The following is a 27,999-nucleotide window of genomic DNA, read 5'->3' on the forward strand; positions in this document are numbered from 1 at the left end:
CGGCGGCCGCCGCAGCCTCTGTCCGGTGGGACCGACGGACGGACGGACGGACGCGCGCACCGACCGAGGCGCGGGCGCTGCAGAGGCCCCCAGCCCAAGCCTGCGCCTGAGCCCGCCCCGAGGTCCCCGCCCCGTCCGCCCGGCTCTCTCCCCGCGGAGCCGCCAAGATGGGGGTAGGTGCTGGGCCGGCTGGGCGCCACTTCCGTGTGACATTGTGGGGCCGGTGACATTGGGTGTGCGCGAGGGGCGGGGGCACCGGGACCCCTGCGCTCCGGAGCCAGGCCTGCGAGACCCGGGGAGCCGCTGACCCGGCCAATCCATGTGGTCGTGGGGCTGCTACGAATGTGTGCGCGGGGCCGCAGGGGGCGGCGGGGGGTCTGTGGCGCACGTTGGCATGGCTTTGTGTGCGGGGATCCGCGAGGTTGTGAGCCAGCCCTGAGCATCTCCGCCTGACCTTGTGTGGTTGCATGTGCACAGTTGCATGTGCGTATGAGAGCTGCTGGCACTGTCAGGCCCTGGCAGCCAGTGTGTGGGCCCCGTGGTGTCTGAAAGTCTGCGATCGCGTCTGGGTGTGTCTGTGAGAGCTGGTGTTAGTGCGTCTGGGGTTATTGAGGCCCCCCTGCTTCCTTGGCAGGGTGCGGATAGGTCCAGGCTATGGGATGGACACCAGATGACCTCTCTTTCTCCTTCCAGGCCTGGATGGGGGGGCTCCGCAGTGTGTGTGTGTGTGTGTGTGTGTGTGTGTGCGTGTAGGCTCCGCAGTGTCGCAGCCTGGGGCTGCAGTGTGTGTGTGTGCAGCCCCTCATGTAGGGGAGCAGGCATGGGAAGCTGGGAGGAGGAGAGGAACAGGAGAGCCACGGTGGGGAGACTGAGTGCACAGCTGAGGGTGTGCGTGTGCAACTGTGTAGTGGGGAGCGTGCATGCCTGGCTGTGTCCTTGCCTCTGTGTCCGTGTGTCCTTGTCTGTCTGTGAGTCTCTCCAGCAGATGCCGCCTCCCTCCCTGGCTGACCACCTGACCCTTGCTGCAGCCCTGGATTCCTCCCTGTGTGTCTGGGGCGGGGCTGAAGGGAGGGGGAATCAGGAGAGGAGGGGGTGGGTGGGGGTAGGTGGGATGAAGAGGGCGGGAGAGTCCAGTGGAGGGAGAATAGAAGGGCTGGGGAGAAAGATGGCGGATAAATGCTGATGGGCCCAGGGATGGAGGTGGGGGATGGGGCTGCAGATCTGTGGGGTGGGGCAGGGTGGGCCGGGGGGCTGGGAAGGAGGATAGGGTTGGGGCAGGACTAGGGGACAGAAGGGAGAAAGGGGTAGTCAGTGATAGCTGTCAGGTAAGTGGGATGGAGGGAGAGAAGCTGTGGATGGATTGGGAGAAGACTGATGCTAAAAGCCCTAGAGAAGGAAGTTAGAGGGAGGTGGTCTTAGGAAAAGGAGTGGGGACAAGAGGAGAAATGAAGGCAGCTTAGACATGGGAAGGAAAGACAGAGACACATGGAAAGACAGAGATGCTCTGAAAGAGACAGAGACATAGACATAGAGACAAAGAGACAGAGACAAGCAGAGAGACATGGCTGAGACACATGGAGAGACATTGAGAGAGAAAATGAGAAACTGAGGCTCAGAGGAAGAGACACAAGGACCGATATTTCCTATCTAGCAGCAACCACAGTCAGCCTGAGGGACAGGAAGAGGAGGCAGAGGGCAAAGGGAGAGGTCAAGGGAGGGACGGCCAGAGATGTGGGCCAGGTCCCCTGCAAGGGGGAGGGGAGCCCGGCCCAGGCGCAGAGGCTGCGGGAACTGGCGCCAGATCAGGGAGAGGCGGACAGCATGGAAAATGGCAAGGAGCTGCAGAGGCGGCCACAGCGAGACAGGCGTGGCCCCCACCCTTGGAGGTGCTCCCGCCCCGCAGCGCGCCCATCTGGGCCTCCTGCCTTGACTGGGAAAGCCTCAGCTCTGCACTCCAACAGATGGGAGCCCGCCCCCCAAGGGGGTCTGGTTATGGCAAGGGCAAGCAGGAGCCAAGGCCAGGGCCAGGGCCAGGGTGAGCCAGGAGTCCCAGGCTCCCAGTCCCTCCTCCCTCAGACCAGGAGTCCAGGCCCCAGCCCCTCCTCCCTCAGATCCAGGAGTCCAGGCCCCAGCCCCTCCTCCCTCAGACCCAAGGGTCCAGGCCCAGCCCTTCCTCCCTCAGACCCAAGGGTCCAGGCCCAGCCCCTCCTCCCTCAGACCCAGGATTCCAGGCCCAGCCCCTCCTCCCTCAGACCCAGGATTCCAGGCCCCCAGCCCTTCCTCCCTCAGACCCAGGAGTCCAGACCCTGCCCCTCCTCCCTCAGACCCAGGGGTCCAGGACCCCAGCCTCCCTCAGGATCTGAGAGTCCGGCCCAGCCCTTAGCTTTTATGGAGCCCGGAGCATCAGCTCCCAGCCTTCAACTAAGGTTTCTGGGTGGGCAGCTGATTTTCTCCCGCTCTCTCTCCTGACCCCCATCTCACCCCTCTCCTGGCCTCCTGCACAGGACTTGACCCCAGGCCTTTGTAGCTCCACATCTCTCCATCTCTCTATGTCTCTCCGTCCTGGGTCTACCCCATCGGGCAAAGCTGAGGCACCCCCGGCACTGCAGGGGAGTATGAAAGATGGTCTCCCCGTCCCCCAAGCCTCTGTGCCTCCGCGTCTGAGACGCAGTGCTGCTGCAGGGCTGGCGTGGGGCCAAGCCTCCTTCCCACCCCCTGCACCCCTTCTTGAGGCTCCCAGATTTCCAGGCTGCTGCCCCTCCCTGCACACCCCCACCCTCCGACTCAGCCTCTGGGTCTGGGGGCAGACAGCAGGCAGCTCAGGCCCTCTACAAGGTCACGAGGAGATTAGCGCTGAGCCGCGCTGAGCCTCCGATCCCAGCTTGGCCCTGGGCCTGCAGGACCTGTCAGCGGCCCTTGCAGCACCCAGCCTCGCCCCACCCCTCCCACCAGCCTCGGACACTGCCCTCCCCATCCGCCCAGGCTCCCAAACTGGAACTTCAGGCACTCGCACCACGCGCAGCTCAAGCCAGGACTAGGGCTTCTGCCTCTCACTCTCCTGCTCTGTCCTCCAGGAACCTGGCCATAGCCAGCCTCTGTTAAGGACACTCCATGGGCCCCACACACGGGAGATCCCAGAGAGAGACAGAGACAGGGAGACAGAGACAGAGATAGAGGAAGGTACCAGAGGGAGACAGTGAGAGAGACAGAGACAGAGAGAGGCAGATTCCAGAGACAGAGAGAGGAGATCTCAGAGAGACAGAAATAGAGAATAAGATCCCAGAGAGAAAGTGAGAGAAAGAGACAGAGAGAGAGAGGAAGATCCCAGAGACAGAAAGCGAAAGAGAGGAAGATCCTACAAAAAGAGACATATATATATGTACACACACACACACACACACACACACACATATATATATGGAGAAAGAGAGAGATTGAGGAGAGCCCAGAGAGAGACAGTGGGAGAAAGAGACAGAGATAGAGAGGAAAATTCCAGGATGAGGCAGTGAGAGAAAGAGAATGAGAGATATATGGGGAAGGAGGGGGACAGAAGATTCGAGAGAGACAGGGAGAGAGAGAGAGGAGATCTTAGTGACAGTGAGAGAGAAAGAGAGATACAGAGATAGAGAGGAGATCCCAGAGAGAGAGAGACAGAGATAGGCAGATCCCAGAGAGAGATATTAGAGAGACAGAGAGAGAGACAGAGAGAGGTTGAAAACAGGAAAAGAGACAGGTAGGGAGAGATGTGAGCATCCCAGAGGAGACAGCTTGAGAGATGAAGATAGAGACACAATGACAGAGAGAGACAGACTGAAAGGTGGAAAAAGAGACAGAAAGTACTGATCCTTGAGACGCCAACTCAGAGGGAAATAAGAACCCAGAGAGACAGAAACTCAGCCAGACCTGGGGAGACACAGCCAAGAGATGGAGACAGACATCATGCAAGACAGAGAGACAGAAAGAACCAGAGATCAGAGAGAGACAAAATCATAGAAAGACACATGCAGAGAGACCCAGAGACTGGGGTCAGGATAGAGAATGACAGAGACAACATAAAGAGATCAGAGCGATAGAGAGACAGAGAGAGCTATCGAGAGAGAAACAGCCTTGCAAAGACAGAGATACAGAGATGGAGAGATAGAGACAGGAGACAGAGAGATGATGAAACAAAGCAATAAGACCAAGAGCCACAAACAGACCTGGAGATACACATCAAGGGAGACAGACAGAGGAGAAAGAGATAGAGATACAGATGGAGACATAGAAAAGACAGATACGAGAATGGGCGCGGTGGCTCACGCCTGTAATCCCAGCACCTTGGGAGGCCGAGACAGGCGGATCACGAGGTCAGATCTCGACCATCCTGGCTAACACAGTGAAACCCTGTCTCTACTAAAAATACAAAAAAATTAGCTGCGCGTGGTGGCGGGGGCCTGTAGTCCCAGCTACTCAGGAGGCTGAGGCAGGCGAATGGCGTGAACCCGGGAGGCGGAGCTTGCAGTGAGCTGAGATCATGCCACTGCACTCCAGCCTGGGCGACTAAGCGAGACTCCATCTCAAAAAAAAAAAAAAAAGACAGATACGTAGGAGGTTAGACAGGGCCAGGGAGAGGGAAAAAGAGACAGAAGCAGAGTTAAAATGTCACATAGAGGTGGGGCACGGTGGCTCATTCCTGTAATCCCAACAGTTTGGGAGGCTAAAGCAGGAGGATCACTTGAGTCCAAGAGTTAGAGACCAGCCTGGGCAGTATAGTGAGACCCCATCTCTAGAAAAAAATTAAAAATTAGCCAGGCATGGTGGCACACACCTGTAGTCCCGGCTACACAGGAGGCAGAGGTGGGAGGATCACCTGAGCCTCAGAAGTCGAGGCTGCAGTGAGCTGTGATCGCCGCACTCCAGCCTGGGCATCAGAGCAAGATATTGTTTCATAAAACGAAAACAAAGTCACATAGACACAGAACACAGAAGGGGAGAGACCCACAAAGATGGGCACAGAAACAGAGAGAGACAGAAACACAGGCAGAAGCCAGACAGGGACCTTCAGGGACAGAGACTCAGAGACACACAGAACCAGAGACAGGGAAGCCAATCAGAGCAGATGAGACTCACGAGGCCTGAGAGTCACCAGAGGCAGAGGGGAGGTGAAGTTACCCAGAGGCGCTGGGAGACACAGGGAGACCCCGAGAGGCAGACAGAGACCCCCACCCAGAGATGCAGGGGCACCGGCCAGGAGGATAGCCGGGGCACGGAGGGCCGGTGTCCCCCTGGAACCCCTTCTCGCCCGCAGTCTGGTGGCTCTGACAGCTATCGTATCGCCACCTCGCAGGACAAGAAAGATGACAAGGGCTCGCCCAAGAAGAACAAGGGCAAGGAGCGCCGGGACCTGGATGACCTCAAGAAGGAGGTGGCTATGGTAAGCCCCATCCTCTGCCCGCACACCCTCCCAGAGAACCTGGCCAGTTCCTGGCTGGCCTAGGCACTCACCGTCTCCCCCAAACTCCTGTTCCTCAGACAGAGCACAAGATGTCAGTGGAAGAGGTCTGCCGGAAATACAACACAGACTGTGTGCAGGTGCGGCTGGGCTGTGGGCTGGGACCCTGGGAACTAGGGAGGAGGAGCTGGGGGCTAGGACTCCTGGATCTGAGGGAGGAGGGGCTGGGGTCTGGACCCCTGGAACTGAGGGAGGAGGGACTGGGGCCTGGACCCCTGGAACTGAGGGAGGAGGGGCTGGGGGCCTGGATTCCTGGGTCTGAGGGAGGAGGGGCTGGGGGCCTGGACTCCTGAGTCTGAAGGAGGAGGGGCTGGGGGCCTGGACCCCTGGGTCTGAGGGAGGAGGGGCTGGGGCCTAGATTCCTGGGTCTGAGGGAGGAGGGGCTGGGGGCCTGGATTCCTGGGCCTGAGGGAGGAGTGGCTGAGGCCTGGACCCCTGGGTCTGAGGGAGGAGGGGCTGGGGGCCTGGACTCCTGGGCCTGAGGGAGGAGGGGCTGGGGCTGGTGTCTTAAGTTCTGGGGGTCTAGTGAAGGCCTGGGGTGCCACGGTTGCCCAGGGAGGGTTCTGTGTGAGTCCTCTGTCCCTCAGGGTTTGACCCACAGCAAAGCTCAGGAGATCCTGGCCCGGGATGGGCCTAATGCGCTCACGCCACCGCCTACCACACCAGAGTGGGTCAAGTTTTGCCGGCAGCTCTTCGGGGGCTTCTCCATCCTGCTGTGGATCGGGGCCATCCTCTGCTTCCTGGCCTACGGCATCCAGGCGGGCACCGAGGATGACCCTTCTGGTGACAATGTGAGTGCCTGGACCCTGCCCAGCGCAAGGCCCTGCACATTTATTTACGGACACCGCACCCCAACTTCTTCCCATCCCTCCAGGCTTTTCACAGCCCACTCTCCCCCTTTTTCCCATCTAACTCACAATCACCCAGCAAGAGAACCAGATCAAATACAAGGCAAACTGAGGCTCAGAAAAGCCAGGTAACTTGTCCAAGTCCCCACAGCAGGACGTGTGAGCCGGGGCTCTGTCCCAAGGCTGTGTGGCCTCAGCGGCCTTCAGAACAGACACCAGCAGGTGGTCATGGCTTGACAGATACCCAGAGTGAGTGTCACATAGAGACCCAGGCACACCCCGCTGCTGATACATCAGGGCCCATCCCCATAACACAAGGACACATTCGAGATAGAGCCTCAGATCCCATGCGCGTAACACAGACCCACACACTGGTCACACAGAGATGCTCACCTGGGTAGGTGTGTGTGCACACACATGCATGTGCATGGAGGGTCAATGCAGATGCCACACCAGGATGTGGATTCAAACATGGCCACCTAATTCAGAAACAGACACAGACTCAGACGTACACTGACAGAGAAATTCACACACACACTGACGCACACATACACACACACACACACACACACACAGCAATGCAGGCATAACCTGGTGACAGAGAGACATGAGAGTCAGGCACAGAGAGTGTCCTCAGATATTGAAATCTAAACAGTCTCAGACATAAGCTCTCACAGAGAGGCAGAGCTGGAGACATAGAGACAGAGATCCACACACAGAGAACCAAAGAAGCTGCCTTGTAGAATGTGAAGTCAGGCATGCAGCCAGTCAGACAGACACAGCGACAGACAGCCGCATCCCAGACTCAACACGTGCAGGAGGACAGATACACACACAAAATAGATGGCCAGATTGGGCATGGTGGCTCACGCCTGTCATCCCAGCACCTTGGGAGGCCAAGGCAGGAGGGTAACTTGAGACCAGGAGTTCCAGAAGCCTGAGTAACATACCCAGACAGACCCAGTCTCTAAAAAAATACAAAAAATAGCCGGGCCTAGTGGCGCACACCTGTAGTCCTAGCTACTCCGGAGGCTGAGGTGGGAGGATTGCTTGAATCTGGGAGGTTTGCTTGTATCTGGGAGGTTGAGGCTACAGTGAGCTGAGATTGCGCCACTGTACTCCAGCCTAGGCAGCAGAGCGAGACCCTGTCTCAAAAAAAAAAAAAAAAAAAAAAAGGGCTAGGAACGGTGGCTCACGCCTGTAATCCCAGCACTTTGGGAGGCCAAGGCGGCGGATCACAAGGTCAGGAGATCAAGACCATCCTAGCCAACATGGTGAAACCCCATCTCTACTAAAAATACACAAAGTTAGCCGGGTGTGGTGGCACGCGCCTGTAGTCCCAGCTACTCAGGAGGCTGAGGCAGGAGGATCGCTTGAACCAGGAGGCAGAGATTGCAGTGAGCCGAGATCATGCCATTGCACTCTAGCCTGGGCGACAGAGTGAGACAGTCTCAAAAAAAAAAAAAAAAAAAAAAATCGACAGACCCTTAGATTCAAACGCAACCATTACAGAAAGAGGGACTGAAGCACAAACAGGAGAGACTCAGACACACCAACCCTCATAACCAACTTGGGGTCAGACACACAAATACAGACTCCCATTGACACAAAGCTCCCTTCCCAGACTCCAGGCGAGCAGGGATTGGTGGGGAGTGGTTTGGGCGGCTCCTGATCAACATCCCCACATCTCCCCACAGCTGTATCTAGGCATCGTGCTGGCGGCCGTGGTGATCATCACTGGCTGCTTCTCCTACTACCAGGAGGCCAAGAGCTCCAAGATCATGGAGTCCTTCAAGAACATGGTGCCACAGGTAAAGGGTGCCCGGCAAGGGGCCATATGGGGGTGTTAGTGTATGGGCTAGGGGCTGGGCCCAATGACCCCCAGGCAGAGGGAGTCTGGGAGGTGACATTACTCCATCCCATCTCAGCAAGCCCTGGTGATCCGGGAAGGTGAGAAGATGCAGGTGAATGCTGAGGAGGTGGTGGTTGGGGACCTGGTGGAGATCAAGGGTGGAGACCGAGTGCCAGCTGACCTGCGGATCATCTCAGCCCATGGCTGCAAGGTGGGCCTGGGCCTGGGCCTGGGGCCCGGCTTTACCCTCCCTCAGGCTGCCCAGGAGCCCAGGCCCAGCCCCAGCCCCTCCTCTCTCAGACCCAGGGGTCCAGACCCAGCCCTTCCCCCCACAGACTCAGGAGTCCAGGTCCCAGCCCCTCCTCCCTCAGACCCAAGAGTCCAGGCCCCAACCCCTCCTCCCTCAGACCCAGGAGTCCAGGCCCCCAGGCCCTCCTCCCTCAGACCCAGGAGTTTAGATCTTGGGCCCCCTCCTCACCCAACAGTCAGGAGTCCAGGCCCAGCCCTCACCTTTCGGAGATCCTTAGGGATCCTAGACCTTGGCCAGCAGCCCTGTGCCTTCCCCACCTTCAAGATCCCAGACTCTGGCCTCCCACACACCACTCGTCCACCGGGCATCCAGGCTTCTAGCTGTGATCTCCAGGCACACAGGCTTCAGCCCCAAGCCCTCTGCACAAATACCCTCCTGTCCCAGGCCCTGGACTGAACCCTGTCTCTGCTGCACCTACCCCAGGTGGACAACTCCTCCCTGACTGGCGAATCCGAGCCCCAGACTCGCTCTCCCGACTGCACGCATGACAACCCCTTGGAGACTCGGAACATCACCTTCTTTTCCACCAACTGTGTGGAAGGTGAGGCGAGTGCAGAGAAGACACACAGCTGGGGCAGACACAGGGACGTGTCCCAGGAGGTCAGGGCCTCCAGAACCTCCCTGAGCCACCCCACCTCAGCCTAACCCCTCTGGCCTGCAGGCACGGCTCGGGGCGTGGTCGTGGCCACGGGCGACCGCACTGTCATGGGCCGCATCGCCACCCTGGCATCAGGGCTGGAGGTGGGCAAGACGCCCATCGCCATCGAGATTGAGCACTTCATCCAGCTCATCACCGGCGTGGCTGTCTTCCTGGGTGTCTCCTTCTTCATCCTCTCCCTCATTCTCGGATACACCTGGCTTGAGGCTGTCATCTTCCTCATCGGCATCATCGTGGCCAATGTCCCAGAGGGTCTGCTGGCCACTGTCACTGTAAGGCCAGGCTCCTGGGTCTGGGCGGGGAGGGCCTGCGGGTCTGGGCTCCTGGGTCTGAGGGAGGAGGGGCTGGGGTCCTGGACCCCTGAGCCCGAGAGAGGAGGGGCTGGAGGCCTGGACTCGTGTGTCTGGGGGATGAGGGGCTGGGGTCTGGACCCCTGGGGTCGGAGAAGGGGCTGGGGGCCTGGATCACAGTGTTCTTGTGAAAGACAACTTGGGCCTGACTCAGAGGGCCTCATTAACAAAGCAAACAATCAAAGAAAGAAACAAACGAAAATCTTGAGAAACACTGGCAAGCTGTAAAGAGCCAACAATCCTATTGCTTGTTAAGTTTAATTACAAAATTAAGAAGTGCACGCTCATGATGAAAAGTTAAAAAATAAAATAATGAGGCTGGGCGCAGTGGCTCACACTGTAATCCCAGCACTTTTGGAGGCCAAGGTGGGCAGATCACCTGAGGTCAGGAGTTCAAGACCAGCCTGGCCAACATAGTGAAACCCTGTCTCTACTGAAAATACAAAATTAGTGGGGCATGGTGGCGCATGCCTGTAATCCCAGCTACTCAGGAGGCTGAGGCAGGAGAATCACTTGAACCCGGGAGCCAAGATCGCGCCATTGCACTCCAGCCTGGGCAACAAGAGTGAAACTCCCTCTCAAAAATAAATAAATAAAAAAAAAATAAAATAAATAAATAAATAAAATAAAATAATAAGCCTGGTGCAGTGGCTCGTGCCTTTAATCCCAACAGTTTGGGAGGCTGAGGCAGGAGGACTGCTTGAGGTCAGGAGTTTGAGACCAGCCTGGACAACATAGTGAGACCCCATCTCTACAAAGATGTAAAGGCCAGGTGCAGTGGCTCACGCCTGTAGTCCCAAGACTTTGGGAGGCTGAGGGGGGCAGATCACCTGAGGTCGGGAGTTCGAGACCAGACTGGCCAACATGGCAAAACCCCGTCTCTACTAAAAGCACAAAAATTAGCCAGGCGTGGTGGCAGGTGCCTGTAATCCCAGCTACTCAGGAGGCTGAGACAGGAGAATAGCTTGAACCCAGGAGGCAGAGGTTGTAGTGAGCTGAGATCGTTCCACTGCACTCCAGCCTGGGCGACAAGAGCGAGATTCTGTCTTAAAAAAAAAAAAAAAAAATTTAAAAATTAGTCAGGGTGGTGGTACATGTCTGTAGTTCCAGCTACTCGGGAGGCTGACCCGGGAGGTTGAGGCTGTAGTGAGCCATGATTGCGCCACTGCACTCTAGCCTGTGTGACAGAGGGAGACTACATCTCCAGAAAATAATAATAATAATAATAATTATTATTTTTAAAAAGTTTTCCTCTGGCTGCTTTGCTGCTAGCTTCACCCCAGAAGTCCGTTCTCTGGGAGGTTCCCCTTGACAGCTGTGAGCATATTGACTAAATGCTGTCTTCAAGGTGCATGGCAGAGACTATCCTAGAAATACGATTCTCCTCTTTCATTCTTTGACTTAATGTTTTATGCGAAGTTTTCCATATTAGGGCCGGGCAGTGTGGCTCACGCCTGTAATCCCAGCACTTTGGGAATCCGAGGTGGGTGGATCACTTGAGGTCAGGAGTTCAAGACAGCCTGGCAAACACGGCAAAACCCCGTCTCTACTAAAAATACAAAAATTAGCCAGGCATGATGGTGGGCACCTGTAATCCCAGCTACGCAGGAGGCTGAGGCACGAGAACTGCTTGAACCTGGGAGGTGGAGGTTGCAGTGAGCTGAGATCGAGCCACTGCACTCCAGCCTGGGCGACAGAGCAAGACTGTGTTTCAGAAAAAAAAAAAAAAATGTTTACTGTTTTCCGTATTAGCTATGTTGAATGCTACCCTATGTCAAATGCATTTTCATACGCAAAGGATTAAGCATATTGTGAACATATAGTCTGATGATTTGGGGCAAACTGAACACAATTACGTCAGCTGCAACGAGACTGCGTCTCCCTGAAGCCCCCTCAAGACCTTATTTAGCCCCTGCCCCCCAACCCAAGGGTAACCCCTAATCTGGCTGCTAACAGCATAGATTAACTTTGCCTGTGTTCAAACTTCGTATTAATGGAATAATTCAGTATGAACTCATTTCTGGCTCTTTTTGGCTGAACATGTTTTTGACATTCACCCATGCAGGTGCAGGCAGCAGTAATGTATTTGTTTTTATCAATGTTAGTATTCCATTGTCCACAATTTATCTTTTTTGCTGTTAGTGGACATCTGAGTAGTTTGCAGTTTTGGACAATTTTTTTTTTTTTTTTTTTGCGTCAGAGTCTCACTCTGTTGCCCAGACTGGAGTGCAGTGTCACGATTTCAGATCACTGCAACCTCTGCCTCCTGGGTTCAAGGGATTCTCGTGCTTCAGCTTCCCAAGTAGCTGGAATTACAGGCGTGTACCACCATGCCCTGCTAATTTTTGTATTTTTAGTAGGGATGGGGTTTCACCATGTTAGCCAGGCTGGTCTCGAACTCCTGATCTCAAGGGTTGCACCTACCTCGGCCTCCCAAAGTGCTGGGATTACAGGCGTGAGCTACCGCGTCTGGCCCGGACAATATTTTAAGACAGAGTCTTGCTCTGTTGCCCGGGCTGGAGTGCAGTGGTGCCATTGTAGCTCACTGCAGCCTTGAATTCCTGGGCTCAAGCGATCCTCCTGCCTCGGCTTCCCAAGTAGCTAAGATTACAGGTTCGTAACATCATGCCTGGCTAATTGAAAAAAAAAAAATCTCTAGAGATGAAGTCTCACTGTGTTGCCCAGGCTAGTCTCAAACTCCTGGGCTCACGCAATCCTTGCGCCTTGGCCTCCCAAAGTGCTGGGATTACAGGCGTGAGCCGTTTTGCGCTATTATGCGTGTGGCTGCTATGAGCATTTGAGTCCCTGTCTTTGGGTGTCTCTGCCCTGTTTCTGTTGGTCTGAACTTGGGGGTGGCGTTGCTGGGTTCTGCCTCATTCTTTTCCAGGCCCTCAGGATTCTCTGGGGGCTGGGCAGCTGGGCTGTGGCCCTCGTGTCACTCATCCAACCCTGCTGCCGGGCTTGTCCCTGTAACTTGCCTGCCCTTGCTCGTCCTCCAGGTGTGCCTGACATTGACTGCCAAGCGCATGGCCCGGAAGAACTGCCTGGTGAAGAACCTGGAGGCTGTAGAAACCCTGGGCTCCACGTCCACCATCTGCTCGGACAAGACAGGGACCCTCACTCAGAACCGCATGACGGTCGCCCACATGTGGTTTGACAACCAGATCCACGAGGCTGACACCACTGAGGACCAGTCAGGTGAGCGCAGGCCCCAGGTGAGGACCATGGGGGCCTGGCTCCAGGAGTCCCTGGCCCTCACACGTGCCTCCCCCAGGGACCTCATTTGACAAGAGTTCACACACCTGGGTGGCCCTGTCTCACATCGCCGGGCTCTGCAATCGCGCTGTCTTCAAGGGTGGTCAGGACAACATCCCTGTGCTCAAGGTGGGTTCAGCTGCTGGCCTCACCTCGGCCATGCCTGTGTCCTCCCCTCAGCTGGCCTCACCTCGGCCATGCCTGTGTCCTCCCCTCAGCTGCCCCCTGGTCTGACAACTCTTTCTCCCTGCAGAGGGATGTGGCCGGGGATGCCTCTGAGTCTGCCCTGCTCAAGTGCATCGAGCTGTCCTCTGGCTCCGTGAAGCTGATGCGTGAACGCAACAAGAAAGTGGCTGAGATTCCCTTCAATTCCACCAACAAATACCAGGTACTCTGGGCTTTCCAGGAGAGCCAGCCTGGACCTCAGGTTCCTTATGATGCCTGTAAAGAGGTGTCATAGAGCCTTGATTTTCCCATCTGTAAAATGGGAATGATAATACCCGCCTGGTGGGGAGAGGAACAGGGAAAGCTTGAGAGAGGGAGCCAGATGTCTGTTGGAGTGAGACGCTGAGGAGTAAAGATCTTCCTGCAGGCCAGGCGTGGTGGCTCACGCCTCTAACACCAGAACTTTGGGAGGCTGAGGTGGGAGGATCACTTGAGGCCAGGAGTTCGAGACCAGCCCGGGCAAGATGGCAAAACCCCATCTGTACGAAATTTTTTTTTTAATTAGCCAGGTGTGGTGGTATGTGCCTGTGGTCTCAGCGATTTGGGAGTCTGAGGCAGGAGGATTGCCTGAGCCAGGGAGGTTGGGGCTGCAGAGAGCCTACATCACGCACTGCACTCCAGCCTGGGTGACAGAGCAAGACCCTGACTCAAAAAAAAAAAAAAAGTTTTCCTACAGTAGAGAGTGGGAACAAGCAGGAGACCTCTTGGGGCAGAGCAGCAACTTTAAATTATTCAGCAAACTTTTTTTTTTTTTTGAGACAGTTTCGCTCTGTCACTCAGGCTGGAATGAAGTGGCACCATCTCAGCTCACTGCAAGCTCCGCCTCCCAGGTTCACACCATTCTCCTGCCTCAGCCTCCAGAGTAGCTGGGACTACAGGCACCCGCCACCACGCCCAGCTAATTTTTTGTATTTTTAGTAGAGACGGGGTTTCACCGTGTTAGCCAGGGTGGTCTCGATCTCCTGACCTCCTGAGCTGCCTGCCTCAGCCTCCCAAAGTGCTGGGATTATAGGCATGAGCCACCGTGCCTGGCCTCAGTAAACTTTTTTTTGAGATGGAGTCTCGCTCTGTCGCCCAGGCTGGAAGGCAGTGGTGTGATCTTGGCTCACTGCAACCTCTGCCTCTGGGTTCAAGTGATTCTTGTATCTCAGCCTCCCGAGTAGCTGGAATTAGAGGCGTGCACCACCATGCCCAGCTAGTTTTTGTATTTTTAGTATTGATAGGGTTTCACCATGTTGGCCAGGCTGGTCTTGAACTCCTGACCTCAAGTGATCCACCCACCTCGGCCTCCCAAAGTGCTGGGATTACAGGCATAAGCCATCATGCCCGGCCCATTCAGTATACATTTTTTGAGCAGCCACCACATGTTAGGCCCTGTTTTGGGTGCTGTGTGTACACACAGTAGTGAGTGACATGGTGAAGTCCCCCCTCTCTGAGACTTACGCTCTGGTTCTAGAAGACAGACAATAACAAAGGCATGAGGAGGTAATCGTAGTGGTTGTGGTGCTGAGGGAGGGAGCCCTGCAGGTGTCTGGGGGAAGAACGCTCTGGTAGCTGGCATAGCCTGTGCAAAGGCCCAGAGGCGGGAGTGTGCTGATGCATCTGAACGCCAGCCAGCCAGTGCGGAGGGGCTGGGAGCCAGGGAGCGTGGTGGGAGTGGTGGGTGCTGGCCAGATCCTGTCAGGCCCCATGGGCATGGAGAGGACTTGGCTGTGACTCTGAGGAGCACACAAGCCTCCAGGGGGCTCTGAGCCAAAGAGAGACAGGAGTTGACTCAGAGCTTTTAAAATAACTTTATTAAGATATAATTAACATACCATAGCTCGTCCCTCTAAGTGTATAATTTAATAGTTTTAGTATATTCGCAGATATAGGCAGCCGTCCACGTAGTCAATTTTAGAGCATTTTCATCACCTCCAAAAAGAAACCCCACATCTCTCAGCTGTCACCCGCCCCCTCCTCCCCCACACTCCCAGCCCTAAGCAACCACTAACCTACTTTCTGTCCATATGGATTTGCCTATTCTGGACATTTCATAAAAATGGAAGCATACAGCTGGGCGTGGTGGCTCATGCCTTTAATCCCAGCACTTTGGGAGACCAAGGCAGGAGGATTGCTTGAACTCAGGAGATTGAGACCAGTGTGGGCAACATAGGGAGAGCACGTCTTTATAAAAAATTAGCCAGGCATGGTGGTGTGGACCTGTGGTCCCAGCTACGTGGGAGACCGAAGTGGGAGGATTGCATGAGCCTGGGAGGTCAAGGCTGCAGTGAGCTGTGATCTCGCCACTGTTCTCCAGCCTGGGTGAGAGGGTGAGACCCTGTCTTAAAAAAAAAAACGGGGTTGGGGGGAGGGGAGCGCAGGCGCGGTGGCTTACGCCTGTTATCCCAGCACTGAGAGGCTGAGGAGGGCAGATCACTTGAGGCCAGGAGCTCAAGACCAGCCTGGCCAACATGGCAAAATCCCGTCTCTACTAAAAATACAAAAGTTAGCTGAGTTTGGTGGTGGTGCCTGTAATCCCAAGCTACTCCGGAGGCTGAGGCAGGAGAATCGCTTGAACCCAGGAGGTGGAAGTTGCGGTGAGCTGAGATCACGCCACTGCACTCCAGCCTGGGTGACAGAGTGAGACTCAGTCTCAAAAAAAAAAAAAAAAAAAAAAAGAAAAGAAAAGAAAAAGAAATATCCATGAGATAGACAGAAGCAGACAGGAATGAGCAGGGGTCTCTGTGAGAGAGTGTCCCCTCTGGGGGAGCCCTGGTGTGGGTCTATCCTGGCACCCGTGGCTCTGGATGGGGGACAGGATGGGGCAGGGAGCTTTCTGGTGTTTGTGTGGCTCAGGCACGCCACCCTCTGCTCGGTCCCCAGCTCTCCATCCATGAGACCGAGGACCCCAACGACAACCGATACCTGCTGGTGATGAAGGGTGCCCCCGAGCGCATCCTGGACCGCTGCTCCACCATCCTGCTACAGGGCAAGGAGCAGCCTCTGGACGAGGAGATGAAGGAGGCCTTCCAGAACGCCTACCTTGAGCTCGGCGGCCTGGGCGAGCGCGTGCTTGGTGCGAGGCTGCCGGGCAGGCTCTTGGGTCCCTAGAGGGCAAGGAGGGTTGTGATGCTGCCCAAAGCCTGGCTCAGCCCAGGGCCTCCCAGAATGCACTGTAAATGAATGAATGAGTGAATGAATGAATGAATGAATGGATGAGAGGGGAAGGCATCCTACGAAATGAATGCTGACCGGCCGTCTTGCTGATGGGGAGATGGAATGCGGGCGATGCAGACATCTAGGGGCGTGGGGCGGAGGTTCCCAGGCTGGAACCCTCACACCCCAACCCTTCCCTGCCACCAGGTTTCTGCCATTATTACCTGCCCGAGGAGCAGTTCCCCAAGGGCTTTGCCTTCGACTGTGATGACGTGAACTTCACCACAGACAACCTCTGCTTCGTGGGCCTCATGTCCATGATTGACCCGCCCCGGGCAGCCGTCCCTGACGCGGTGGGCAAGTGTCGCAGCGCAGGCATCAAGGTGTGGCTTGGGGTGGCTGGGGGAGGCAAGGCCAGGTGTGGGGCGGGAGAGGCCATCCCTAAAAAACAATGCCTGCAGGTCATCATGGTCACCGGCGATCACCCCATCACGGCCAAGGCCATTGCCAAGGGCGTGGGCATCATCTCTGAGGGCAACGAGACTGTGGAGGACATCGCCGCCCGGCTCAACATTCCCGTCAGCCAGGTTAACCCCCGGTGAGCCACCCATCCCAGCCAGGGCCCTGGACGTCCCTCTAGGGTGTTGACACAGGGGGACTGCTTCCCCCAACCTCCCTCTGCACTGCCCGTCCCATTTTTTCTGGGACTCCTTCATGGACCAAGCCCTGGGTCTGGCCCTCCCTCTGGTGTGGGGACATTGCAGCCACAGAGGTAGCCAGGCATAGGTTTGCATCCCAGCCTTTCTTTTCTTTTCTTTCTTTCTTTATTTTTGAGATGGAGTCTTGCTGTCACCCGGGCTGGTGTGGAGTGGGGCAATCTCAGCTCACTGCAGCCTCCGCCTCCCGGGTTCAAGCAATTATCTGCCTCAGCCTCTTGAGTAGCTGGGATTACAGGGGCCTTCCACCATGCCCCGCTAATGTTGTTGTTTTTTTTTTTTTTGTATTTTTAGTAGAGATGGGGTTTCACTATGTTGGCCAGGCTGATCTCGAACTCCTGACCTCAGGTGATCCACCCACCTCGGCCTCCCAAGGTGCTGGGATTACAGGCGTGAGCCACCGCGCCCGGCCTGCATCCCAGCTTTTACTGCTCACAAGCTGTGTGACATTGGGCAAGTCCTTTAGCATCCATGAACTTCAGTTTGCACATCTCTAAAATGGGCTACTAATAATTCCTATCTCAGAGGATTCAGTAGAATCCAGTCCTTCTGTGTCTGTCTCTCTTTTTTCCTGTCTGTCTGTCTTTGTCTCTTTTCTGTTCTGTTTTTCTGACTTCTTCGACTTTCCCAACCTCATGCCTATCTCTGACTCTGCCTCCCTTCTGCTTGTCCACGGTATCTCCGTTCCTCTGAATCCACTGCCCCTTGGCCGGGCGCAGTGGCTCACACTTGTAATCCCAGCACTTTGGGAGGCCGAGGCGGGTGGATTACTCGAGGTCAGGAGTTCGAGAGCAGCCTGGCCAACATGGCAAAACCCCATCTCCACCAAAAATTTTAAAAAATTACCCAGGCATGGTGGTGGGTGCCTGTAATCCTAGCTACTAGGGAGGCTGAGACAGGAGAATCGCTTGAACCCAGGAAGCAGAGGTTGCAGTGAGCCGAGATTGCACCACTGCACTCCAGCCTGGATGACAGAGCGAGACTCCATCTCAAAAATAAATAAATAAATAAATAAATAAATCCACTGCCCCGAAGTCCTTCCGCAGGTCTGCCCGCATGCTCTGCTGCAGTAGCCCCCTTCTCCCCTGCTTCCCCCAGAGGCCTCCTCCCCCAGCCCCTGGTCCTCTGGCTCTCCTGGTTGTGGAGCTGGCCCCTCTGTTTCTCTGTCCTTCAGGGATCACTTTGCCACTCCTCACACACCCTGACCTCAGCCATCGCCCTCTCTGCTCTTCCCAGGGATGCCAAGGCCTGCGTGATCCACGGCACCGACCTCAAGGACTTCACTTCCGAGCAAATCGACGAGATCCTGCAGAATCACACCGAGATCGTCTTCGCCCGCACGTCCCCCCAGCAGAAGCTCATCATTGTGGAGGGCTGTCAGAGACAGGTGGGCTGTGCTCCCGCAGAGGAGGGGACGGGGCCTTGACTCCTGGGTCCTCACTGAGGCCAGGGGCTGGATTCTTGGGTCTGAGGGGGGGTGGCTGGGGGCCTGGACCCTTGGGTCTGAGGGAGGAGGGGCTGGGGGCCTGGACCCTTGGGTCTGAGGGAGGAGGGGCTGGGGGCCTGGACCCCTCGGTCTGAGGGAGGAGAGTCTGGGGGTCTGGACCCCTGGGTCTGAGGGAGGAAGGTCTGGGGGCCTGAACTCCTAGGTCTGAGGGGAAGAGGAGGTTGGGGACCTGAACTTCTAGGTCTGAAGGAGGAGGGGGCTGGGGTCTTGGGCTTCTGGATCTGAGGGAGGGGACTCTGGGGCCTGGCCTCTGGATGTCATCCTGACCCTCTCTCCCTCCAGGGTGCAATTGTGGCTGTGACCGGGGATGGTGTGAACGACTCCCCCGCTCTGAAGAAGGCCGACATTGGGGTGGCCATGGGCATCGCTGGCTCTGACGTCTCCAAGCAGGCAGCCGACATGATCCTGCTGGACGATAACTTTGCCTCCATCGTCACAGGGGTGGAGGAGGGTGAGTTGGCCAGGGGTGGCCCTGGAAACCACGGTCACTACCGGAGGCCTGAGACCAGCAAGGGGAACTGGCTAGGGCTGCAGAGGGATGTGTAGCAGAGACCACAGCTCTCCTGGCCCTGGAGGAGCTTGAGCCTGTCCTTTTCTGTCTTCTTCTCTTGTGGGGTCGGGAGCTCCCCTGGGCAGGACTGAGCTGACACACTTCAGGGTCCCTGCATCATGCAGCCCAGGCCCCATCTGGTGGGTGAAGCTGACTTGGAGGCTTTTTAAAGATATTCTCAGCCAGGCGTGGTGGCTCACACCTGTAATCCCAGCACTTTGGGAGGCCGAGGCAGGCGGATCATGAGGTCAGGATATCGAGACCATCCTGGCTAACACGGTGAAACCCCATCTACTAAAAATAAAAAAAATTAGCCGGGCATTGTGGCGGGTGCCTGTAGTCCCAGCTACTCGGGAGGCTAAGGCAGGAGAATGGAGTGAACCCAGGAGGTGGAGCTTGCAGTGAGCCAAGATCACGCCACTGTACTCCAGCCTGGGGGACAGAGCGAGACTCTGTCTCAAAAAAAAAAAAAAAAAAAAAATTCTCAAGCCCAACCACGGGGAAGCCAGGGACCCTGGGGGAGACAGGTGGGCCCCCTCAGGGGGCCCCTCTGCCAGCCTGGGCTGGGGGTCAAGGGAGCTTCCCAGAGTGGACAGGGATGGCTGAGCCAAGTCAGGGGCCATGCTGTGACGTCCACATAGACTAGTGCCAGGGAGTCTCAGGCAGAGGAACTGGTACACAGGCAAGGCGGTGTGAGGGGCTGGGTCTGAGGCTGGTGTTGCTGCTGAGGTGGGGGCTGCAGAGCCGACAGGCACCACCTCCTGACAGGTCTGGACGAGGCCACAGAAGGGCTGGTTCACATTCAGATTTATTCTGATCATCAAATTAATTCATGATAGTTATAGACAAATGCAGAAAAGCATTCAAGAAAAAAGTGGAATCACCCATAACCTCGCCATCCAGAAATAATCACGGTTCATGCCTTGGTGGATTTTCTTCCAATTTATCTCTCCTATTTGAAATGTCTCTGGTGTAAAAAGTAGTTCATGGTAAAAGAGAATTCAAACAGCAAAGCTGAGCCCAGAGTAACAGATTAAATGTCCTCAGCCCTTGTCTCCTATATCCCAGAGGAAACCATGGTTAACACCTTCTTATCCCCCCAAGAGACATCTTTTTTTTGGGGGGGAGGGGGCGGGGATAGGGTCTCAATCTGTCGCCTAGGATGGAGTGCAGTGGCACAATCATGGCTCACTGCAGCCTCTACCTCCTGGACTTAATCGATCCTCCTGCCTCAGGCCCCTAAGTAGCTGTGACTACAGGTATGCATCACCACACCTGGTTGATTTTTAAGATTTTGTACAGATGGGGTTTCGCCATGTTGCCCAGGCTAGTCTTTTTTTTTTTTTTTTTTTTTTTTGAGACAGAGTCATTCTGTCACCCAGGCTGGAGTACGGGCATGCAATCTCGGCTCACTGTAACCTTCACCTCCTGGGTTCAAGCGATTCTCCTGCTTCAGCCTCCTGAGTAGGTAGAATTACAGGTGCATGCCACCACACCAGGCTAATTTTTGTATTTTTAGTACAGATGGGGTTTCACCATGTTAGCCAGGCTGGTCTTGATCTCCTGACCTGAAGTGATCCCCGCACCTCGGCCTCCCAAAGTGCTGGGATTGCAGGGGTGAGCCACCTCGCCCAGCCAGGTCTTCAACTCCTGGGCTCAGGCAATCCTCCCACCTTGGCCTCCCAATTTGCTGGGATTACAGGCATGAGCCACCATGCCTGGCCTCCCCAAGACATCTATGCATACACAGTACACACACTGCCTCAGATACAGCCGTCCGCTCCTTCTGAATCTTGTGCATCATGCTGGAAGCTTGGGAGGCAGCTGTGAGCAGAGCAGACACCGTCCCTGTTCTCCTGGGGCTGGAGAGACAGCCTTAAACAAGTTAACAGATTCGTAATTACAAATTGTGATATATGCCCCGAAGAAAGCAGGAAAGCAGGCCACTGTGATAGATCATAGTGAGGGTCCTGCCCAGATGGGGTGGACAGGGAAGGCCTCTCTGAAGTGAGAGAAGAAATATCTAACTTCCGTCAGGGGCCGGGCATGGGGGCTCACGCCTATAATCCCAGCACCTTGGGAGACCAGGGTGGGAGGATCGCTTGAGCCCAGGAGTTCAAGACCCACCTGTACAACAAATTAAGACGTCAAAGATAAAAAAATTTTAAAAATTAGCAGGGCGTGGTGGCACACACCTGTGGTCTCAACGACTCGGGAGGCTAAGGCAGGAGGATCACTTGAGCCTGGGCGATCGAGGCTGCCGTGAGCTATGATGGCGCCACTGCACTCCAGCCTGGGAGATAGAGCAAGATCCGAGACCCTGTCTCAAACAAACAAACAAACAAAATAACTTCCATCAGGGGGCATTCCAGATATACCCAAAAGTAGAGCAAAGGCACAGTGGGCCCCTGCGCCTCCATCCCAGCTGCAGCGGCAATCAGTGCACCGCACACCTTGTTTCTTCCCCACCCCCTGGAACACACACTGGATTATGCTGATGCACATTTAAGTCATCATTTCATCCATAAATATTTTAGGATGAGAAACCCCTAGTTTGTGGAGAAGAGCACAATGCAGGGAATGAGAATATCAGGTGGGAGCGGCCCAAGCTCTTATTGCTATGCAAGAGCCATCAAAGCAATCAAAGCAGCCACACCACAGGCAGCCTGCTTCTCCTTCCCTTGCCTCCCTCCCTTCCTTCCTCCCTCCCTCCCTTCCTTCCTTCCTCCCTCCCTCCCTCCCTCCCTTCTTTCCTCCCTTCCTCCCTTCCTTCCTTCCTCCCTTCCTTCCTTCCCCTTCCTTTGTTCCCCCTCCCCTCCCATCCCCTCCCTTCCCTTTTTTTGATGGAGTCTTGCTCTGTTGCCAGGCTGGAGTGCAGTGGCGTGATGTTGGCTCACTGCAACCTCCACCTCCCAGCTTCAAGCGATTCTTCTGCCTCAGCCTCCCCCATAGCTGGAACTACAGGCACACACCACCACACCCAGCTAATTTTTTGTGTTTTAGTAGAGACGGGGTTTCACCATGTTGGCCAGGATGGTCTCGATCTCCTGACCTCGTGATCCACCCACCTCGGCCTCCCAAAGTGCTGGGATTACACGTGTGAGCCACCGTGCCGGCCTGTTCTTTCTTAACGATTGACCTCATTGTTCATGGGCTAATCTTTTTACTTATTTATTTATTTAGAGACAAGGTCTCACTCTGTTGCCCAGGCTGGAGCGCAGTGCTGCAATCATCAGTCACTGCAACCTTGACCTCCTCAAGTGATCCTCCCACCTCAGCCTCCCAACAGCTGTGACCACAGGCTCGAGCCACCATGCCTGGCTAATGTTTATTTTATTTTATTTTATTTTTTTGAGATGGAGTCTTGCTCTGTTGCCCAGGCTGGAGTGCAATGGCACAATCTTGGCTCACTGCAACCTCTGCCTCCCAGGTTCAAATGATTCTCCTGCCTCAGCCTCCCAAGTAGCTGGGGTTACAGGTGCCCACCACCACGCCCAGCTAATTTTTGTATTTTTAGTAGAGACAGGGTTTCACCATGTTGGCCAGGCTGGTCGCGAACTCTTGATCTCAGGCAATCCTCCTGCTTCAGCCTCCCAAAATGTTGGGATTACAGGCACGAGTCACAGCGCCTGGCCTGGGTTAATCTTTATTTTGTTTACTTTAGACACCCTGTACTGGTTGAATATTTATTGAGATATGGCATGCATACAGTGAGTTGGGCATATTATATCTCAATAAAATATTCAACCAGACAGGGTGTATAAATTTTTACACATGTACACAGCCATGCAACCACCAGACTCCAGTCAAGATAGAGAACCGTTCCAGCCCCCCATTTAGGTTTTGTCTGCTCCCCTTCCAGTCTATATCCCTCCTCCTAGACATAACTGTTATCCTGACTCTTAGCCCAGAGACGGGTGCTGAGCCTGCTCCAGTTGGAGTTGGATGCTAAGAATGCTTTTGTGTCTGGCTCGTGTCACTCAGCACGGGATCCAAGGTCCAGCTGCGGAGTTGTGTCCATAGCTCGCCCCTTCTTGCTGTGTAGTATTTGACTGCGTGGATGTACCGTGGTTTATTCATCCCTCACCTGTTGATGGACATGGGGCTGACTCTGGCTTTTGGCTCTGATGAGTGGTGCTACGGTGAACATTCTCATACTTGCTTTTTGCTGGGCATAAACAGTCCTCCTCTCTTTTGAGTATAAAACCTAAGAGTCAGATTACTCGGTCGATGAGGTGGGGGATGTTTGATAGAAACTCCGAAACCATCTTCCAAAGTGGTTATTTCAAGAATATTTCGACAAAGGCGATGTGGTTGGATGTTTATGTGGAAAGGTAGGTGGGTGAGGGGCCAGGTGTGGAGACTTAGGCCTGTAATCCCAGCACTTTGGGAGGCCGAGATGGAATCACAGCCCAGAAATTAGAGACAAGCCTAGGAAAAGTGGTGAGACTCTGTCTCTACTAAAAATGCAAAAATTAGCTGGATGTGGTGGTGCATGCCTGTAGTCTCAGCTACATGGGAGGCTGAGGCAGGAGGATCACTTGAGCCTGGGAGTCGAGGTTGCAGTGAGCTGTGATCGTGCCACTGCACTGCAGCCTAGGCAACAGAGTGAGACCCTGTCCCAAAAAGAAAAAAAAATGGTGGGTGGGCTGTGGGGGGTAGAAGAGGACACTGGACAGGCTGGGTGTGGTGGCTCACGTTTGTAATCCCAGCACTTCGGGAGGCTGAGGAGGGCGGATCACGAGGTCAGGAGATTGAGACCATGCTGGCTAACACAGTGAAACCCCGTCTCTACTAAAAATACAAAAAAATTAGCCGTGCATGGTGGTGGGCGCCTGTAGTCCCAGCTACTCGGGAGGCTGAGGCAGGAGAATGTCATGAACCTGGAAGGTGGAGCTTTGCAGTGAGTCGAGATGGCGCCACTGCACTCCAGCCTGGGTGACAGAGCGAGACTCCGTCTCAAAAAAAAAAAAAAAAGACACTGGATGGGGGCAGAGGAGGGGCAGAGGGAGTAGGGCTCCCTGGCATGGGCACCTGCTCTGAGCCTGCCCGTGCCACAGGCCGCCTGATCTTCGACAACCTAAAGAAGTCCATCGCCTACACCCTGACCAGCAACATCCCAGAGATCACGCCCTTCCTGCTGTTCATCATGGCCAACATCCCGCTGCCCCTGGGCACCATCACCATCCTCTGCATCGATCTGGGCACCGACATGGTGAGCCCTGGCAGCCACCCTTGGGGCCCAGGAGGGTGGAGTCCTCCCCTCCCCGGCTCACCTGGCCTCCTCCGCCCAGGTCCCTGCCATCTCACTGGCGTACGAGGCTGCCGAAAGCGACATCATGAAGAGACAGCCCAGGAACCCGCGGACGGACAAGTTGGTCAATGAGAGACTCATCAGCATGGCCTATGGGCAGATCGGTGAGGCACCGGGGACTCCATCTCCTTACTGCCCAGTGCCGGGCCTAGAGCAGTGCCTGGCCCACCGTGGGTGCTTGGGACCCTGGCGTTGACTCAGGGGAACAGACGTGGACAGGACCAACCAGTGAGCTATCTGAGGGCAGGGTCTGCACCCCATCCTTCTCCACCTCCTCCTCTCTGCTGCTGATGTGTGCAGAGCCCCAGAGGAGTGGAGCAGCCACGCTTGGGGGCTGTCCCAGCAAGCAGAGACTTCATGGCGGTGGTCCCAGGCCCAGGGAGGTCATTCCTGCATAGGGAGCTCAAGCGGCGGATCCCCCAAGAATTCATGATGTTTAGGTGGCCTGGGTCAGGTGGGAGAGGGGCTCCGGGTTATCCCTCTGGGAGAGCCCCCTCTCCAAAGCCCCTGTCCCAGGTGGCCCACCCATCTCAGGGCCTCACCACCAAGTGAGACCTCAGGTCACCCTCTGGGAACCAGTGTCCAGATAACAGGGCCAGGAGGGCATACTCCCCTTTCCAAGGGGGCCTCTGGGCCCTCTGAGGTGCCCTGGGCTGGCTGCCGGCCCCAACCTGAGCCTCTCCTCTGCATCCTCTCTCCTCCTTCCAGGAATGATCCAGGCTCTTGGTGGCTTCTTCTCTTACTTTGTGATCCTGGCAGAAAATGGCTTCTTGCCTGGCAACCTGGTGGGCATCCGGCTGAACTGGGATGACCGCACAGTCAATGACCTGGAGGACAGTTACGGGCAGCAGTGGGTGAGTGGGGGAGGGTGCTGTGTCCCTGCCCACCATAAGATCCCCGGGGCGAGCTGTTCCAGCCATGCATGGCCACTTCCTACGATGGCCCCTCAGTCTCCCATGGCAGCGTCAAGGCCTTTGCTGGGCACCTGGGGCTTCCTGGATGCCCTTGGCCCAGCCCGTCTGGAGCCTTGTGTCCCACTACCTAAGCTCTCTGCCCTGCCAGGCCTTCTTCCCCACCTCTGTCTGTCCCTTCAAAGCTCAGCTGCTGTCTTCCTCCTTGGGAGGCCCACAGGGTCCTTATCCTCCTCCCTGGCCCCTGGTGGACGGTGAGATCACCATTAACCTTTCTCCTTCCTTGTACATCTCCTGACTCCTCCCTCGGGACTATGAGCCTGCAGAAGGAAGACATACCTGAGGCCCTGGGGACCCCATGCAGGGTGGGGTGGGACAAAGAGCACCGGAATGTCGGTGTGGCGGCTAGGGCTGCAGTGCCACCAACTGACGTCCCGTGCCCTGGTCACCGCTCCTGCAGACATACGAGCAGAGGAAGGTGGTGGAGTTCACCTGCCACACGGCCTTCTTTGTGAGCATTGTAGTCGTCCAGTGGGCCGATCTGATCATCTGCAAGACCCGGAGGAACTCGGTCTTCCAGCAGGGCATGAAGTGAGGGCCAGGGGCACATGGTGACTGTACAGCCATCTGTCCTGTCCAAGTGTCTGTCTGTCTGTCTGTCTGTGTACTTCCTCTTGTGTCCTTGCTTTGGTTTTTTGTGGCTTTGTTGAGGCAGGGTCTCACTCTGTCACCCAGACTGGAGTTCAGTGGTGTAATCGTAGCTCACTGCAGCCTCGACCTCCTGGGCCCAAGTGACCCTCCCACCTCAGCCTCCTGAGTAGCTGAGACTACCGCGTGCACCATCATATATGGCTAATATTTATTTATTTATTTATTTATTTAGAGACAGAGTCTTGCTCTGTTGCCCAGGCTGGAGTGCAGTGGCACAATCTCGGCTCACTGCAACCTCCGCCTCCCAGGTTCAAGCAATTCTCATGCCTCAGCCTCCCAAATAGCTGGGATTACAGGTGTGCACCACCGGGCTCGGCTAATTTTTTGTATTTTTAATAGAGTTTCGCCATGTTGCCCAGGCTGGTCTCAAACTCCTGAGCTCAGGCAATCCTCCTGCCTCAGCCTCCCAGAGTGCTAGGATTACAGGTGTGAGCCACCATGCCCAGCCTGTTTTGGATTTTGCCACTGCACTGATTTTCCCTCAAGGGGTGCTGTGTGTCCTAGATTCTCTCTCAGCCTCTGTGTGTGTGGTAGAGGTGCCCCTGGCCTTTTCTTTTTATACCAGTGCCTCTCTGTGTCTGTCCCTCTCTGTGTCTGTTTCTGTCCCTGTCTCTGTGTCTGTTTCCGTCCCTGTCTCTGTGTCTGTCCCTCTCTGTGTCTGTCTTTGTGTCTGTCCCTGTCTGTGTCTGTCCCTGTCTCTGTCCCTGTCTCTGTGTCTGTCCCTCTCTGTGTCTGTCCCTGTATTTTGCCTCTTTCTGTGTCACCATCACTCTGCCTCTATCTGTCTCTCTCTGTTGGGGCATGTCTCTCCATCTCTGTCTCTCCCTATGTCTCTGCCTCTCTGTCTCTGTGTCTGTGCTGCTGTCTCTGGGTGTCTGCACTGTGCCTCCCCCTGTCTCTATGGGGTGGCAGGTGCAGGGTGGGTGCTCTCTGGGCCCAGCCCTGCCCTTCTGTGCCTCCAGGAACAAGATCCTGATCTTCGGGCTGTTTGAGGAGACGGCCCTGGCTGCCTTCCTGTCCTACTGCCCCGGCATGGACGTGGCCCTGCGCATGTACCCTCTCAAGTGAGTGCCCCGCTGCCCCCAGCCCTGCCCACGCCAGCGCCTGCCACGGAGCCTTCCCTTAGACTCAGCCTGAACCTCAGGCCCCACCTCCCCTGGTGTCCCCACTGCAGTCCCCATTCTGATGCCCCCGAGCCTCCCCCATGGGCTGCTCCCACCATGGGTTACTCCGCAGACCCCAGGCCCCAGCCCCGCCCAGGGCACCCTCCACCTGTGAGCACAAAGGATCCTGGGAGACTGCCCCACTGCGTCCCCTCCTGTCCCCTGAAGCTCTGCCTCTCGTTAGGGCCCCGCACTCAAGCCCTCCTGCTCTCCCCTCCGCAGGCCCAGCTGGTGGTTCTGTGCCTTCCCCTACAGTTTCCTCATCTTCGTCTACGATGAAATCCGCAAACTCATCCTGCGCAGGAACCCAGGGGGTGAGGGGGCTCGGCAAGGCAGCCGAGGAGGGCGGGGGGCAGCAGGGTCTCAGGAAGCTGGTCCCAGGCTCCCCTCGCCCTGCTGGATGGCTCTGCCACCTGGTTCCCACTCTTCTGTCTCTTCCCATCTCTCCAGGCCCCCGATCTGTCTTCTCACGGGTCTCTGTCTGTGTGGTTTCCTTGTCTCTCTCCCTCTCTGTCCCTCTCTCTGCTGGGCGGCTCGCCTTGCCTGTCTCTCTCCATCTCTTACTCTGTCTCTTTCTTTCCTTCTTTGTCTCTCCAGGTTGGGTGGAGAAGGAAACCTACTACTGACCTCAGCCCCACCACATCGCCCATCTCTTCCCCGTCCCCCAGGCCCAGGACCACCCCTGCCAGTCCCCCCAATTTTGTATTCTGGGGGGAGGAGCCCTCTCTCCCTGTGGCCCCACCTTGGCCCCCACCCCCTCCACTATCTCCTGCTGCCCCCACTCTGGCTGGCTTCTCTCCCCTGCCCCAAGCCTCTCTCCTCTCTCTTTTCTGTGTCAGTTTCTCTCCCTCTCCTCACCCCTCTATCCATTCCTCCGGCCCCAGCCACCTCCCTGGGCTCTTTTTTACTCCCCTTCAGCCCCCCGGCTGATGCCATCTCTGGTTCTGGACAATTATCAAATATATCAGTGGGGAGAGAGAAGCGGTGTGTGTGTCGTGCC

General features: G+C 55.9%; 3 protein-coding genes across 4 annotated transcripts in view; 1 reads left to right on the plus strand and 2 right to left on the minus strand.

Moving 5' to 3' along the window:
* ATP1A3 (ATPase Na+/K+ transporting subunit alpha 3) lies at window positions 1-27,992 on the plus strand. 2 transcript variants are annotated; one of them, XM_032172743.2, is made up of 23 exons: window positions 1-173; window positions 5,288-5,413; window positions 5,512-5,571; window positions 6,079-6,282; window positions 8,037-8,150; window positions 8,268-8,402; window positions 8,925-9,042; window positions 9,163-9,431; window positions 12,509-12,707; window positions 12,784-12,893; window positions 13,018-13,152; window positions 15,855-16,047; window positions 16,335-16,510; window positions 16,589-16,725; window positions 18,080-18,230; window positions 18,633-18,801; window positions 23,961-24,115; window positions 24,195-24,318; window positions 24,923-25,068; window positions 25,586-25,716; window positions 26,799-26,900; window positions 27,222-27,313; window positions 27,597-27,992. In XM_032172743.2, the coding sequence occupies exons 1-23, from the start codon at window positions 168-170 to the stop codon at window positions 27,623-27,625; spliced, it is 3,081 nt and encodes a 1,026-aa protein (XP_032028634.1). In that variant the 5' UTR covers window positions 1-167; the 3' UTR covers window positions 27,626-27,992. The 2 variants fall into 2 exon arrangements, with proteins under 2 accessions (XP_032028634.1, XP_032028637.1); XM_032172746.2 differs by having other exon boundaries at window positions 5,327-5,413.
* The window catches only part of LOC116480610 (carcinoembryonic antigen-related cell adhesion molecule 1-like), a 1,172,951-nt gene that overhangs the window by 986,480 nt on the left and 158,472 nt on the right, over window positions 1-27,999 (minus strand).
* The window catches only part of ARHGEF1 (Rho guanine nucleotide exchange factor 1), a 96,617-nt gene continuing 73,659 nt past the window's right edge, over window positions 5,042-27,999 (minus strand). The window contains exon 15 of the transcript XR_009209347.1: window positions 5,042-5,053. The gene's annotated coding sequence lies outside the window, so the exon portion shown is untranslated. The remainder of the gene's footprint in view (window positions 5,054-27,999) is intronic.

This window comes from Hylobates moloch, unplaced genomic scaffold (genome assembly GCF_009828535.3).
Source record: "Hylobates moloch isolate HMO894 unplaced genomic scaffold, HMol_V3 SCAFFOLD_13, whole genome shotgun sequence".
Lineage (NCBI taxonomy): Eukaryota > Metazoa > Chordata > Mammalia > Primates > Hylobatidae > Hylobates > Hylobates moloch.

Coding starts and splice junctions, on each gene's coding strand:
- ATP1A3 (XM_032172743.2), top strand. Junction 8,151..8,267: donor TCAAGAACATGGTGCCACAG/GTAAAGGGTGCC, acceptor ATCCCATCTCAG/CAAGCCCTGGTGATCCGGGA. Junction 8,403..8,924: donor TCTCAGCCCATGGCTGCAAG/GTGGGCCTGGGC, acceptor CACCTACCCCAG/GTGGACAACTCCTCCCTGAC.